Source organism: Dermacentor albipictus, chromosome 4 (assembly GCF_038994185.2).
Source record: "Dermacentor albipictus isolate Rhodes 1998 colony chromosome 4, USDA_Dalb.pri_finalv2, whole genome shotgun sequence".
Lineage (NCBI taxonomy): Eukaryota > Metazoa > Arthropoda > Arachnida > Ixodida > Ixodidae > Dermacentor > Dermacentor albipictus.
In genome coordinates, this window is record NC_091824.1 from 31,501,748 (window position 1) to 31,517,723 (window position 15,976).

The 15,976-nt window shown below is 43.6% G+C and overlaps 1 protein-coding gene and 1 non-coding gene across 5 annotated transcripts in view; both read right to left on the reverse strand.

The window, feature by feature from the left end:
* LOC135900146 (phospholipid-transporting ATPase ABCA3-like) overlaps window positions 1-15,976 on the reverse strand; it is a 153,054-nt gene that overhangs the window by 80,508 nt on the left and 56,570 nt on the right. For all 4 annotated transcript variants that reach the window (XM_065429589.1, XM_065429590.1, XM_065429591.2 and 1 more), the window contains exon 6: window positions 1,131-1,244. In XM_065429589.1, the coding sequence (XP_065285661.1) occupies window positions 1,131-1,244 (114 nt within the window). The remainder of the gene's footprint in view (window positions 1-1,130; window positions 1,245-15,976) is intronic.
* TRNAT-UGU (transfer RNA threonine (anticodon UGU)) lies at window positions 5,557-5,628 on the reverse strand. Its single transcript has one exon. It is a non-coding gene; the product is annotated as a tRNA-Thr (tRNA).

The window sequence follows — 15,976 nt, forward strand, 5'->3', positions numbered from 1 at the left end:
GTATAGAATGCCACAGAAGCCTCACACTACCAACGCTACCCGACCACATGGTCAGTTCCTTTTCGAGAACATACCATGGCTGAAGTAGTAGTGACCTTCAAATAAATAGATTAATAAACGACTTGATATTCACAGTGATAGATACATCCTGTACGACGAAACGAAACCTCATGTTGTATTTCTCTAGTTCTTTATAAAGATGTGTTACAATTTGGTTTACTGTGTGACGTTGCAGTTCTTGTTTCTGATCTCTGTAGGTATTTTTTAGTCCTGCTGTTGTGATCGCTATCAATCCCAGTATTACTTTTTTATTTATTTGTTTTACGCTTATCATGTCCTTGTGGTTCATGCGTTCACCGTAAGCTTATTTAGAACTGTTTTCCAGCATACGCCTGATTCCATGGGTCTCGCCAAGCTATCGTTAGACAAACGTTTTGTTCCGTAAATTTGAATTGGCACGGAATGCAGAAATAAAAGTGAAACGAAATTTGGAGATATGCACTCTTTCTGCGAATAATAAAGTAAGTTGGAAGGGCGCGCCGGCAGTGCTTCATTTCGCACTGCGAGTACAATAAGCACAACGCTACATTAAGATTCCGTGCTCCACTGTTTTAGCTACACGTGCTAGCAGGATTTCCGCGCTTTAAGCTCCCAGTTGTGACCGGCAGCTTGCTACGTCATGCGTTTGCTGGTGCGTTATCACGTACTTGTTACATTCACAACAACCCATTGAACGCTTTGTGAGGAGTAGTAGCTTGGCTTTTAATATCAAGCGAAATCTGCAGGTAATCTTAGAGAAACAGGTAGTAAATTCTCAGGTGTCCCTGACACACCCTTTTTAATGCATGGACTTAAAGCACCGCCAAAGCGAACACATTGGAGCACATGTAGTTTTGCGTTCGTTAGGACCTATTGTTTTGTCAAATCAATGACATACATGAACTAGTCAATTGCTAACCGGTTATAGTTTAAAAGAGTTCGAGCAAGCATTGAAACGGCTGCAGGATACTAGCTCTACAGAAAGCATGCACCCCTTTTTTGGATGCCCGGGAACTTCAATTTTACTGATATGTTTGACCCGTTACAAGCTTCATCTTTATCATAAGTGATTTCTTAGGAGGGGCTACTACCTTTGTCACGTTGTCCACGTATATTCCTGGTGGCTCATAGAGTCGGTGCTCGCTTCGCTCGAACAGCTCGTGCTCGGGATCGGGAACTTGCCACGGTGTCCGGAGTTTAGATGACTGCACGCACGCGCACGCTATCATGTAGAACTTCCCCACAGCACATCAAGTCACGAGGCAGTGTTCATGCAGGTAGTAGTACTCAATAATGCCAACTGCTATCCACACGCTGCCAAGTGGTGTCGGCTCAAGTAGGGTATCTGTAACAACGTGATCAACATGAATGAACACTGGATAATCACTAAAGGAGATAACTGTAGCTTCAATGTACGATATTATAAATCATTACGTAACATACGCCTATATTCACAGAAACAGATAGCTCGACTGAACGAGATGGTATTTCGGAAGAGTAAGCCATCTTACTTCAGTCGTTTGATCGTGAGTTTTATTATAAAAATGGCTGTGGCTTAGGTAAGGTTAAGCCCAGGATGCGAAGCATACTAGCCTTTATTTTAGTTGTTGAACCACTGTTTAGCCTAGTGAACTGCTGCTGCTTGGCTATATTTGGTTCGGCTAGACGAAGAAACAACTTATGCATTACTGCTTCGCCTTCAAGAGTGGAACGCGACAGCGTTCCCGTCGACCCGCCAAGGGGTGTAAGACAATGGGCTACAGGGCAGCGACTACGCGCCCCGCATTGGACGCGGTGAGCGTCGAACAAAGCAGCGTTCGGCGCGGCAACGAAATGTGCGCCTGAGCAAGAGACGCACGCCTTAGAAACAGCTCGTTTCTAAGGCAACACCGCATTCACTAGAGGCGCTTTTGTACCGCTTTGAAGCATCGTACTCGTGGCTCAGTGGTAGCGTCTCCGTCCCACACTCCGGAGACCCTGGTTCGATTCCCACCCAGCCCGTCTTGCAAGAGTTGAGCCAAAGCCACTTCTCCTCTGTCGTGACGTCACGGTGTCACGTGGTTTCAAGGCGACACCGCCGCGCCTGAGGAGCTGGGTTGAGCTCTCGTAATATGCTTCGCATAAAAACATTTGACGCACCGTATTATACCCTAACAGTCAGTGATAACATTTGCTTTCCACTTTCCTTTGAGTCCGTCAAGCTGTTTGCATGCGCTTTCTGTGACGGCTTGGGCTGTTCTTATTTCCTGAACCAATATTCAGCACACTGCGATCCTAGTTTATCTGTTTGTGCGTGCTCACGTGCTTTGATTGCTTGTTTTAGAAGTGATATAAAAGCGCGTAACAAACACAGCGACGAACAAAAGAAAGTCTCGCAACAATCAGTGGTACATACCGGGGCCACAATATTGAACGGAAGAACCCTTTCGATAATGTAGCCCTTGTGGGGTGAAGACGCTTCTAATTGCAAACATGCCACTGGGTAGAGTGATGTACTGAATAAATCAGGTCGGCAAGACCTTGCGTTTTAAGCACTTTTTAATGAAATGCATGGATCACTCACGTATAAGCCTGCATCAATACGTTGATTTAAACGATTTCGGTAATTATTCACTCAATCTTTTATTGTTTCGTCCTGGAATAATTATGTACATACGCAGTGCAGTGTACAACTACGCACGCCGTCGGTACTTCAGCGTGAAATTTCGGATGCATACTTCTAGTCGATTGTCTTCCTGCAGCGCAGTTTTGAGCTAGACTTTAAAATTTGTAACAAACCGCATTCAGTCTTTACCTGTTGGAGTCTCGAAAACCTCCCAAAATTATCCCAGATTTGGCTACGAAACTGAGAATTTATAACCTGCTATCTCTTCTTTTCTCTCTCTGCTCTAAAAAGCGGATTTCATGTGCCCATGATTTTGCTCGCCAACTACACTGCGGCTAGCCAAAAAGAAAGCAACCTTTTTCAAATTACAACTATGATGACAACAGCAACGGAAATCAATCAACCAATCAACCACGTATTCAATATGCCCAGCAACAACCCTGTGGGCTGGGTGCTGGTGCAGAGAAAAAAGAAACACAAGGAAGATAAAAATGTAGAACAACTACGACTAAGACCTATGCTGACAGTAGTAATACTAATTATAATACCATTAATAATAATAAAGTGCAGGAATTTCTTGTTCGTAAACGTATTACGAAATACCGGCTCGCCTGAGCCGTGTCATCTTTACAGTGCAGTGTTTGCACCAGCTTATAAGTTCCAACTTGAATCAATACTGCAGTTGGAGTAGCATTTACTCTAGCTGAAGTGTCACAAGATGGCGGCAATAGCGCCGCAGTGCGGAACTCCTGCATTCGTTTGATGCATACCAGAATATGTTGACCGGCTGGATAAACATATCCGATAATTAAATACCCGGCGTGGCTATGGTTATACGCTCCATGGCTATGACGTTCAAATTTTACCACAAGGTCCCATGTTCGAATCCCGGCCGCGCCTGCCGCAGTCCGATGTTGGAGGAAATAAACAAAAAAAAGGTCATACATCATGACTCGCGTGCATATTAAAGATTTCTGAATAAGCTCGTAGCCCCAGAATAGAGAATGCGGCGTCTTTCCTCGTGATATTGGGTTAACACAAAAAAAGATACGTTTTTTGCAACGTGCTCGAAAAGTTCACGATGCCGCAGTATTTTCATTTCACTCTTATAATAAACTTGCCGTCACCTCGCATTTAATAATAAAAACTTGCCGTCACCTCGCATTTACCGGCATAAACGCCGTAGGTATAGCCACAGTCGATGGCACATCAGGTAGCCCTTTCGTTCTGCCTTCAGATATCACACTGACGTTGACTACAGTAGGTTCAGAAGTCTCAGACAGGATATGGAATACGTTCTTCCATAAGAGGAAGCTTCAGCTCGGGTGATCCTATCTAAATACATGTAAAAGGAGAATTCGTTTTTCTCAGCAACCACTGCACGAAATTTGGCGAGGTTTGTTACGTTTAAAAGAACAAATCAAAATCTAGTGACTGTTGGTTACGAATTTTCGACTTCGATCGTTAGTTTTTATTAAAAAGTGGCGAAAATCGGAACTCTTAAGAAAACGAAATTGCCAAGTTTACAACGTAACTGGACAATGAAACATGATATCAGAATCCTGTGAATTGCATCTAATAGTTCATCTAATGTGGAAAAAATTGATATGTTACATATGAATCTTGAACAATACAGTAATATGGAAATACAGCTTTTGCGGAACGCTTGCAAACAATGTAACTAAATCATATAAAATATAAAATCACATATCAAATTTTCCATTTTAAAGGTTCCAACAGCTGCCGTTGACAGAGCTATTATTCTATAAAATTTGTGCTTCTAGTTTTTGAACTTTCGAATTTTCGAAAATATATTTAACAAATCCAAGCCCTAAATCGATATCCCGCTTGCAGCAGTCACTAGAATTGAACTTTCTCTCTGATATGCAACACATTTCATTCAAATCGGTCCAGGGTTTATCTCAGAAAACTGTTTTTCCGCTGTACATGTATTTCAATAGTACGCGTTGGAGTTGGGCCCGAGCTAAAGCTTCCTCCTAAATATTTATCGCGCATTTACCATCTGCATCACCATATCTCGTTGTATCTTGCATATAGACAATGTTCCGGAGAAGGGAAAGGAATATTACATTTTTATTATTGGCACTGCCTATAGAAAATAACCGACATGGTAGACGAAGAAAAAAAAAAGAATAGTGCCGTTGATAGAAAAGTAATGGCGGCAGTGAGGATTGAACTCACGACCACTGGTTTACGAGACGAGCGCTCTGTCACTGAGCTGTGGTGGCGACGAAGGAAGAATCGACAACGTTGCATGATTTTTAGCGAAGCGACAAAATTAACCGCACAGGAAACGAAAATGTATTCAGCAGAAATACGCGTACGTACAAATTGCTGGCTCGCACAGTAACCGGCCCATTAAGAACAGATATAGAACAAGGGAAGAAAAATAACTGAAGAAAAAGAAGAGGGGGGCAGTTCTCATTGCAGGCCAATAGAAAAGCGTGTTTGCTTGCAAATAGCAGTAACAAAAAGGAGGTGGTCCCTGCAAACAGAGGGAAGTAGGCGTATTATTTTTTTTCCTGCACTCGCTGAACACGTCATTCCGTACAAAGTAGACATCATTGGAGAGAGGTGACTGGCAAATTATTTATGAGAAAGGAATGATAAAAAACTGAAGAGCTATTGATAAATGCGGCACATTTATTTCTAGAGCAAAATGGCTGAATGCATTATCGGTTAATCAAAATAAATATTCGTCGTAAGTGCCCAAATGCGACACGCATATTGAAGAGGTGCCGATAGAGCTTTCTGTAAGAATAACGCATACTCAAAGCTGGTGTACTTGAGTCGTCAAAAATCGAAGCGCAGCTTCCAAATGAACAACAGAAAGCAAGAAAATTGCAACGGAATAAAAGAAAATCGCCGCGAGAAAAAAAAAGGAACCACACAGCCGCCAGTGAGGATCGAACTCACGACCGCTGGTTTACAAGACCAGCGCTCTGCCACTGAGCTATAGCGGCGATGAAGCCCAGGCCTGTTAAGACGCTACCTAATAGGGAAGGCATATATGTTTGATCGTCGCAATTGCGCGAAACCCTGACGTTAGTGTCATAAGTATGTATGTTATACGTTTCACGACAACGGTGACGACGCCCACTGTTCCCTTACAATATAATGCTGGGAGAAGACCAAACTCACATGAACTTGGGCTGCCCATGGTTTCTCGCACAGCCTTAACTTGTTACCGTTCTTTCTTTTTTACTAGATTTTCTTTGTTTGTTTGTTTCGATATTTGCAACCGTACATTAGGCATTATGAAGGAACAGGATCAACGTATGTAATTTGTCTTTATTGGGGAGCATAGTTTCAACGTACTGCCAAGCTTTCAGTAGGGAGTTTTAGAAAAGCGTTTGCAACCAAACGTAAACGCATTACGTACGTAAAGAAATAGCATTGTCCTCACTGCGCATGCTCCAAACATTACTGTTTTTGTGGTAGTCTACGTGCGCTATGATAACGTACATTGTCAGACAAATTTAACGTTCGTAACGCCTGTAAACGCGCGCAAAAAATTTGTGCTGTAAAAATAGCGCCCGTGGTTTCCGCTACAGTAGGAATTCTTGTGATGGCCACAGCCTCACTGATCATTACTAACTATTGAAATGAGCTGTCGCTTCCTCTAAACTAATCGGAAACGTTCTTTATAAACGCTTAGCACGTCCGATTTCTAAAGTCGTTTGTCAATTGTGGCGTCTGCAGGCCTAGCGAGATGCGTTTGCTTAGAAACGACAGGATGATTGGTAAGGGAATGTCTTGGCTTGGATACGTTTAGCACTAGGCACCCCGTCTTGCACAGTCTTCCTTACTTTGGCGCTGTAATACGGTAAACTAAACTACTAAAGGGACGAGCACCGTAACGTCTCGCAAAGATGTTTGCGTCTAATATAAAGCGACAAACGGTATTCCAAGACTATATACACAAAAAAGGCGGACGCAATATTTTAACACAATAGAACGCTGTTTTGTGGTTGTCCAGAAAGATATTAAACACCTACTCATGTCCCTGGTCTGTCGTGGAAGAGCTAGCTCCACTATCTTTCCGGGAGGGCGCCGAGCAACTAATTGATAACCACTGTGATAGGCATCATGGCATTGCGCCAATTACCGAGATAAAGAAAAGACACGTAGCGAATGCTTCTTACTAGGGCCGATGCAGCTACACTGAGTGCTGCTTGGCTACAGTGAAACAACACCAAGTATTTTTTATGGGGAACACACACACACACGGAAAGAAAGCGTTGTCATGTCTCTATCCCTACCATTCTTTTTCAACTAGTCTGCGTCGCTTGAAGATATTAGCAGAAAGAAAAATGTCGACGACAATATTGTAGTTCACCTAGAACATTGCTTAAATTTCATGATGCTGAAAAGTTGCCTAAATTACCTATTACCTTTTTAGTTGCTCACTTAAGGGTACATGTTTCAAATACGAAATTAAACCTCAGGAGTATTTTATATACGTCTGCTCATCAGAAATCCTAATACTAGCATCACTTTTGGGATATTCGCTACTAAAATCCGCTAAAGATCCCCACCGTACGACTACGCATTTTCCCGAACTCTTAGACGCATGCCCTTTAGAAGTGTTCTCCCCAAAATGCTAATGCAGTTCGTAGCAAACTTTAAGGTAGCATATCTAAAAGGTGGTGGCAGTCTAAGAATTAATGCTACGCCGATGTGACATCGGAACAGTGTGGCTAACAGTGAAATTTGGGAATTCAGTAGATTAAAATGATCCTCTTCGAAGTGCACGATAAGCTGCGGTACTGTAAATAAGTTGGTACGCTACTGCATGGTAAATAAGTAGACCTTATGTTCTATGTCGCGTTTTCATTTTTTTTAGCTGTGGAAGTACTACCGGTCGCAAGCATGTACTCGAGGCTCGGTAGCGGTATACAAAAATCTGTGATCATTCCGTTGGATCTTCTGGGGAGACATAGCTCAATGGCCAAGTGGGTCCATACATAATGCGGCTACACATACCGTCCCTGAAATAATTGGACACGTGTGCGTGTGTCGGTATGCATGCGAGCGTGTGCGCGCGCAAGAGTCTGTGTACGCATCTGTGCACGCGTGTTTGCGCTTGTCGCGCCGAATTCGTGACGGAAGGTGATTGCTCCCAGCTTACAGGTAGGCATGAAACGCAACATAGCAAAATACTCCTCGTTTCTCTTTGTTTGGTGCCACTTGAAATGAACACCGGCCTCCAGATCTCAACGGTCCACTCAGATGAGAGTAGCAGTCGCCCAAGTCGCACCGGCTAAGCCCAATTTATACAGGTCATATATTTTCGACAGATGTAGTACTAATGCCGGGCAGATCGTGGAGGAGTGGGGAAGTTTCAAATATTTTAACACCATTTCAGCAGTGTGGTGAAGAAATCTCGCCAGAGATACCGCTACCATGCATGTGATTTCCCTGTTAATTTTCCGCCGCTAAAATGTACAAAGCGCCGGTCAGTGGAAAAATGACTTTTTAAATGCGCAAATTAACCATTCAACAGTCACTTACGTTCTCATACAGGTCTGATACTATCGCGTTAACCAACTGGTGTATGAATCATGGCAAAAAAAGGTTTGGAAATAGAACGTAGATGTTAATGTACGTAAACACCGCTAAACTGCCGGACGAAGACAGGGACACAGACCACAGCGCAGACTAGCAACAAAGTGTATTTATTCTTATAGTCAGCATACACAGAGTGCGGCAGGTAATTGAGAACACACATTTCGTGACCCCCGTTGTTTAGGTATATTTATAACCATGGCAGAACTTCACCTAACTCAGAAAATGAAGAGGCATGCAGTTATAATGTCATTGGCTGCAGGACACCGTGATTCAGAGATTGCAATATCCTTGAAGGTTGCCCGATCATTCGTGTTCAAAGTTCGGAAAGATCTGGAGGCTGCCAAGGGTGATGTGGACGCTGTTTAACAAAGGAAACGACATTGTCACTGTTCTTACACTCCTAGGACACTTAAATTCATTAGTCGCGTCCAAGGTATCATTCATGAAGACCCTGGCAAGTATATAAGGGCCCTCGCCAAGGAAGAGGAGGTTGACGAGGCCACTGTGAGACGTGTGGTTCGTGAGGACCTTCACTACAAGTCTTATGCTATGCGGAGAGGACAGTTCTTGTCTGAGAAAACCTAGGAGAACCGCCCGACTAGACATAACCGTCTCCTTACCAAGCTGAAACACCTAGAGGAGCCTGGCATGTTGTGGCTTTTCTTCGTTGAAAAGAGCTTCGTCCGACGACCAGTACTGAACCACAGAAATGATCGCTGGCTGTGCAAAGGCCTCGCGGATGTTCCAACTGTCATGTGCACAAAATTTCAGCATCATTGATGGTCCTGAGCGCCATGAGCAGTGAAGGGGACGTGGTGTCTTCACATTTTTACTCTCCAAGGTGCCAGAGGTAACGCTGTTGCTTACACTGAGTTATTGGACACGGTTGTGAAGCCCTGGATTTATGCTGTAGCACGTGAGAGGCAGAATCTTTCCCACTCGGTACCATCCCACTCAGCCCATTCCACGCAAGAATGAATGGACGAAAACCTCCACGACCACATTACTCCAAACTTGTGGTCTCCCAGCTCACCAGATCTCAATCCAATGGACTACTACGTATGGGGAATAGTTGAGAGGGAGTTACTGTTGATGCAATGGCGAATGTTCCGAAAACACACCTCATCACAGCCTGTGGTCGGTTTGGACAGTGTATGGAGTCTGTGATCGCTGATCTCGGCGGTTTCATTGAATGACGACATTCATTGCATGCATCGCCACCTGTACACAACGTTAAATAGGCATAAATAATCTGTATCCAGTATCTGTGTCTGTTTGCGTGTGGGCGTAACTTTGTTCTCAAATACGTGCCGCACCCGGTATATACTCTACCGCTATCTCAAAGTAATTCATTCCTACTACATCAAGTTTTGATATTCCGATAGGGTATATATATGCTGATTGAAAGAATGAAGACACTTGGTCGTTAGCGCTGTAGTCTGTGTCCCTCTCTTCGTCCGGTTGTTTAGAGCTGTTTACTGCTCGTAATGTTGAACCAACCAGTCCAAATGCTTACTCTTCTGAAGGTAAAAGTAAATCTAGCACATCACATGAAAAGTCCATTCTTTTATAGTTAAGAAAAGTGAGCTGGAAAGTGTTGTACCTTGCATTGATAATCAGCACATCACGCCATGAGTCATTGTACATGCAAGTAGTAGTACGCAATAATGCCAGCTGCAGTCCACGCGCTCACAAGCGGTATGCGCAAGGCCCATCGCGTCCTTGTATGCTAGGTTATAGGTTATTAGGAAACGCGTTGCAGCGCGCAATTATTGCTTACACCGCAAGTAGGGTATCTGTAGCAACGTGATCAACATGGCTGAACACTGGATAATCATTGAAGGAGAGAACTGTAGCTTCACTGTGCCATCTTATAAATAATTACATAACATACGCCTATATTCACAGAAACAGACATCTCGTCTGAACGAGATGATATTTCGCAAAAATAAGCCATGTTGCTGCAGTCCTTCGTGAGTGTTACTATGAAACAAAACTTCTCACGCACCGTATTGTAACCTGATAGCCAGTGATAACACTTTCTTTGCACTTTCTTTTGACTCCGTCTAGCTGTTTGCATGCGCATTTTGTGATGGACTGCACTGTTCTCATTTCCTGCACGAGTATCCAGCACACTGTGAACCTATCTTTTTGTGCGTGCTCATGTGATTTGATTGCTTGTTATAAAAGTGGCAGCACATGTAACAGACACAGTGTCGAACAAAAGAAAATCTCGCGACACTCAGCGGTACATACGGGGGACACAATATGAAACGCAAGCATCTTTTCGCTAACGTAGGCTTTGTGGGGTGAAGACGCTTCTAATTGCAAGCATGCCACTGGGTAGAGTGACGTGCTCAAAAGATCAGGTGGACAAGGCCTCGCCTTTCAAACACAAATGCACGAATCACTCACGTATAAGCCTGCCTCAATCTGTTGATTTCAACGACTTCAGTAATTATTCACTCAATCTTTCATTGTCTTGTCCTGGAATAATTATGTTCCTACGCAGTGCAGTGTACAACAAGTACGAAAGCCTTCGGTAGTTAAGTGTGAAACTTCCAATCCACAGTTCAAGGCGATTGTGTTCCTGCATTGCAATTTTGAACTTAACTTTAAAACTTGAAACAAACAGCACTGAGTCTTTTCCTGTGGGACTCTCGAAAACCTCCTGAAGTTATCCCCGATTTGGCTACGAAACTGAAAATTTATAACCTGCTATCTGTTCTTATGTCTTTTCTCTTTCCGCTCCAAAAAGCGGCTTTCATGTGTGGACGATTTCTCTAGTCAACTACAGTGTGGCTAGCCAGAATGAAAGTATCCTTTTCTCAAATTACAACCACGATGACGGCAGTAACGGCAATCAATCAATCAATCAATCAATCAATCAATCAATCAATCAATCAATCAATCAATCAATCAATCAATCAATCAATCAATCAATCAATCAATAAACAAACGAATAAAATAAATAAATAAACAAACAAATAAATAAATAAATAAATAAAAAATAAATGCATCAATCAATTAATCAATCAATCAGTCACTCATGCATTCAATATGCCGAGCTACAACCCTGTGGTCTGGGTGCTGGTGCAGAGAAAAAAGAAACACAAAGAAGTAAAAATGTAGAACAACTATGACTAAGACTTATGCTGACAGTAATATTACTAAAATTATTACTAATAATAGTAATATTGTCCAGGAATTTCCCAGCTCGTAAACGTATTATGGAAGACCGTCTCCGCTGAGCAGTGTCATATTTGCCGTGCAGTGTTTGCACCAGCTTAAAAGTTCGCTCATGCATCAACAACGCAGTGTGAGTAGCACATATTCTAGTGAAGTGTCACAAGATGGCGGAAATAGCGGTGCAGTGCGCAACTCCTGCATTCGTTTCACGCATACCAGAATATGTTGACCGGCTGGATAAGCTATCTGACAGTTAGATAGCCGGCGTGGCCATGGTTATCCCCTCCGTGGCGATGGCGTTCAAGTTTTACTAAAATGTCCCATATTCGAATCCAGGCAGCGCGTGCAGCAGTTCGATGTTGTCGGAATACACAAAAAAAGGTCATACACCATGACTCGCGCGCATAATAAAGAGTTCTGATGAGCTCGTATCCCCAGAATACCGAAAGGCGGCATCATTCCTCGTGATATTGGGTTAACACAAAAAAGATATTTTTTTTTTGCAACGTGCTCGAAAAGTTTACGATGCAGCAGTATTTTACTTCCACTTGTATCAAAAGCCAACATATGCAGCAATAATAGAAACTTGCAGCCACCTCCCGTTTAGCGGCACAAACGCCATAGTTATAGCCAAAGTAAGTAGTACATCAGGTAGCCCTTTCGGTCTACCTTCAAACATCACAGTGACGTGCACTGCAGTAGGTTCAGAAGCCTCATAAACAGCAAACGAAATATGTTCTTCCTTAAGAGGAAGCTTTAGCGCAGGTCATCATCACCAGCCTGGCTACGCCCACTGCAGGGCAAAGGCCTCTCCCATACTTCTCCGACTACCCTTGTCATGCACTAATTGTGGCCATGTTGTCCCTGCAAGCTTCTTAACGTCCTCTACCCATTTTCTGCCACCCCATGCTATGCTTCCCTTCCTTTGGAATCCAGTCTGTAACCCTTAATGACCATCGGTTATCTTCCCTCCTCATTACATGTCCTGCCCATACCCATTTCTTTTCCTGGATTTCAACTAAGATATCATTAACCCGCGTTTGTTCCCTCACGCAATCTGTTCTTTTCTTATCCCTTAACGCCACACCCATCAGTCTTCTTTCCATAGCTCGTTGCGTCGTCTTCAATTTAGGCAGAACCCTTTTCGTAAGCATCCAGGTTTCTACCCCATACGTGAGAACCGATAAAACACAGGTGTTATACACTTTTCTCTTGAGGGATAGTGGCAACCTGCTGTTCATGATTTGAGAATGCTTGCGAAGCGCACCCCAGCCCATTCCTATTCTTCTGATTATTTCAGTCTCATAATCCGGATCTGTAGTCGCTACCTGCCCTAAGTAAGAGTATTGCCTTACCACCTCCAGTGCTTCGCTTGCTATCGTAAACTGCTGTTCTCTTCCGAGACGGTTAAACATTACTTTAGTATTCTGCAGATCAATTTTTAGACCTACTCTTCTGCTTTTTCTCTCCAGGTCAGTGAGCATGCATTGCAATTGGTCTCCTGAGTTACTAATCAAGGCAATATCATCAGCGAAGCGCAAGTTGCTGAGGTACTCTCCATCAACCTTTATCCCCAATGCTTCCCACTCCAGGTCTCTGAATACCTCCTGTAAACACGCTGTGAATAGCATTGGAGAGATTGTATCTCCCTGTCTGACGCCTTTCTTTATTGGGATTTTGTTGCTTTCTTTATGGAGGACTACGGTGGCTGTGGAGCCGCTATAGATATTCTTAGGGTTGGCGTCTGGCACCACGTCTTGAAGGAATTTCAACCGACCATCTCACCCTGCCTTGTCGAAATGAGGCGTGACTTTGCTTGCTATTGTTTGCTAAAGAACTTTCTCTAACCCGACCTTCTTCCACCAGGCCTCGAAGAAATGAAGCGTGACTTTCTAATTCGCGATGTCCATTTCGATGTCTGCTTGTCTGCCGGAAGCCCCGCAATGTACAGGCCTGCTTTGTGTGTGTATGTGAGTGTGGGTGTGCGAGTTTAGGGAGACCCTTTTCTCGAATTGGACCTATAGGAGAACTTCTACGAACCCGCAACGCGCAGAAGAGGCGTACAGGCGTCTAAAATTCCAGAAGGCGGGACGACCTCTTCCTTTCAGCAGGCTCGGTATAACCAGAAGAGGGGGGGCCCTCTTTTGTGCCGGTCATGTGACGTCGACGGAAGCAAGATCCCGCTCACGATTGTAGAGAGCCTATTTAAGGGGCTCCGAAATGTACATTTGAACACTTCATTCTCTTCTCATTTTCGTTCATCTACCTTTGAATAAACCGCACATGTTTCGCACTAGAAATCGTCTTGCCCTTGCTTGGTCGCCATGGTCTACCGGATGCCTGCAATCCGCCGACAATGCTACGTTACCCAATAAGTAACGTCGGTCGAGCTTCGATAGGCAGGCGCCGCTACTACTCGGCAGCAGTACGATACGCTACCCTGGAGTACGCAACAATATCTTTCAGCATTGTTACATATGCCTCGTCTACACCGTGATTCCGTAGTGTCTCCATGACTGCTGAGGTTTCGACTGAATCAAACGCTTTTTCATAATCAATGAAAGCTATATATAAGGGTTGGTTATATTCCGCACATTTCTCTATCACCTGATCGATAGTGTGAATATGGTCGATTGTTGAGTAGCCTTTACGGAATCCAGCCTGGTCCTTTGGTTGATAGAAGTCTAAGGTGTTCTTTATTCTATTTGCGATTACCTTAGTAAATACTTTGTAGGCAACGGACAGTAAGCTCATCGGTCTATAATTTTTCAAGTCTTTGGCGTGCCCTTTTTTATGGACTAGGATCATGTTAGCGGTCTTGCTAGATTCTGCTGCGCTCGACGTCATGAGTCTTTCTAGAACAATGTTCCCAAATCCTTCAACAAATCTGCTGTTACCTGATCCTCCCCAGCTCCCTTCCCCCTTTGCATAGCTCCCAAGGCGTTCTTTACTTCTTCCGTCGTTAGTTGTGGGATTTCAAATTCCTCTAGGCTGTTCTCTCTCACATTATCATTGTAGATGCTACGGGTACTGTATAAATCTCTATAGAACTCCTCAGCCACGTGAATTATCTCATCCATATTAGTAATGATATTGCCGGCTTTGTCTCGTAGAGCAAGCGTCGAATTCTTGTGTATTCCTAGTTTCTTCTTCACGGCTTTTAGGCTTCCTCCGTTCCTGAGAGCATGTTAAATTCTATGCATGTTATAGTTCCTTAGGTCAGCTGTTTTACGATTGTTGATTAACGTACGTAGAAAGTTCTGCCAGTTCTATTCTAGCTGGAGGGTTAGAGGCTTTCATACTATGGCGTTTCTTGATCTGATCTTTGGTCTCCTGCGATAGCTTACTGGTATCCTGTCTAACGGAGTTACCGCCGACTTCTATTGCACACTTCTTAATGATGCCCATAAGATTGGCGTTCATTGCTTCAACACTAAGGTCCTCTTCCTGAGTTAAAGCCGAATACCTGTTCTGTAGCTTGATCCGGAATTCCTCTAGTTTCCCTCTTACGGCCAACTCATTGACTGGCTTCTTATGTACCAGTTTCTTCCGTTCCCTCCTCAAGTCTAGGCTAATTCGAGTTCTCACCATCCTATGGTCACTGCAGCGCACCTTGCCGAGCAGGTCCACATCTTGTATGATGCCAGGGTTAGCGCAGAGTATAAAGCCTATCTCATTTCTAGTCTCGCCATTCGGGATCCTCCATGTCCACTTTCGGCTAACCCGCTTGCGGAAGAATTCATTATCCGCATATTATTCTGTTCTGCAAACTGTAGTAATAACTCTCCCCTGCTACTCCTAAAGCCTATGCCATATTCCCCCACTGACTTGTCTCCTGCCTGCTTCTTGCCTACCCTGGCATTGAAGTCGCCCATCAGTATAGTGTATTTTGTTTTGACTTTACCGATCGCCGATTCCACGTCTTCGTAAAAGCTTTCGACTTCTTGTCATCATGACTCGATGTAGGGGCGTAGACCTGTACGACCTCCAATTTGGACCTCTTATTGGGTTTCGCAAGGAGACCTGCCACCCTGTGGGTAATGCTATAGAATTGCTGCATCTTACCAGCTATATCCTTATTAATCAGTAATCCGACTCCTAGTTCTCGTCTCTCCGCTAAGCCCCGGTAGCACAGGACGTGCCCGCTTTTTAGGCACTCTATATGCTTCTTTTGTCCTCCTAACCTCACTGAACCCTACTATATCGCATTTGCTACCATCTAATTTCTCCAAGAACACTGCTAGACTCGGCTCACTAGATAACATTCTAACGTTAAACGTTGCCAGGTTCAGATTCCAATGGCGGCCTTTACTCCTATCTAAATACATGTAAAAGGAGACTTCGTTTATCTCAGCAACCACTGTACCGAGTTTGGCGAGGTTTGTTGCATTTAAAAAAACAAATTTAAATCTAGTGACTGTTGGCTACGAATGTTTGATTTATGTCGTCAGTTCTTATTAAAAAGTCGGGAAAATCAAACATTCTAATAAAACGAAACTACTAAGGTTACAACGTAACTCAGCAATGAAACATGATATCACAGTTCTGTGA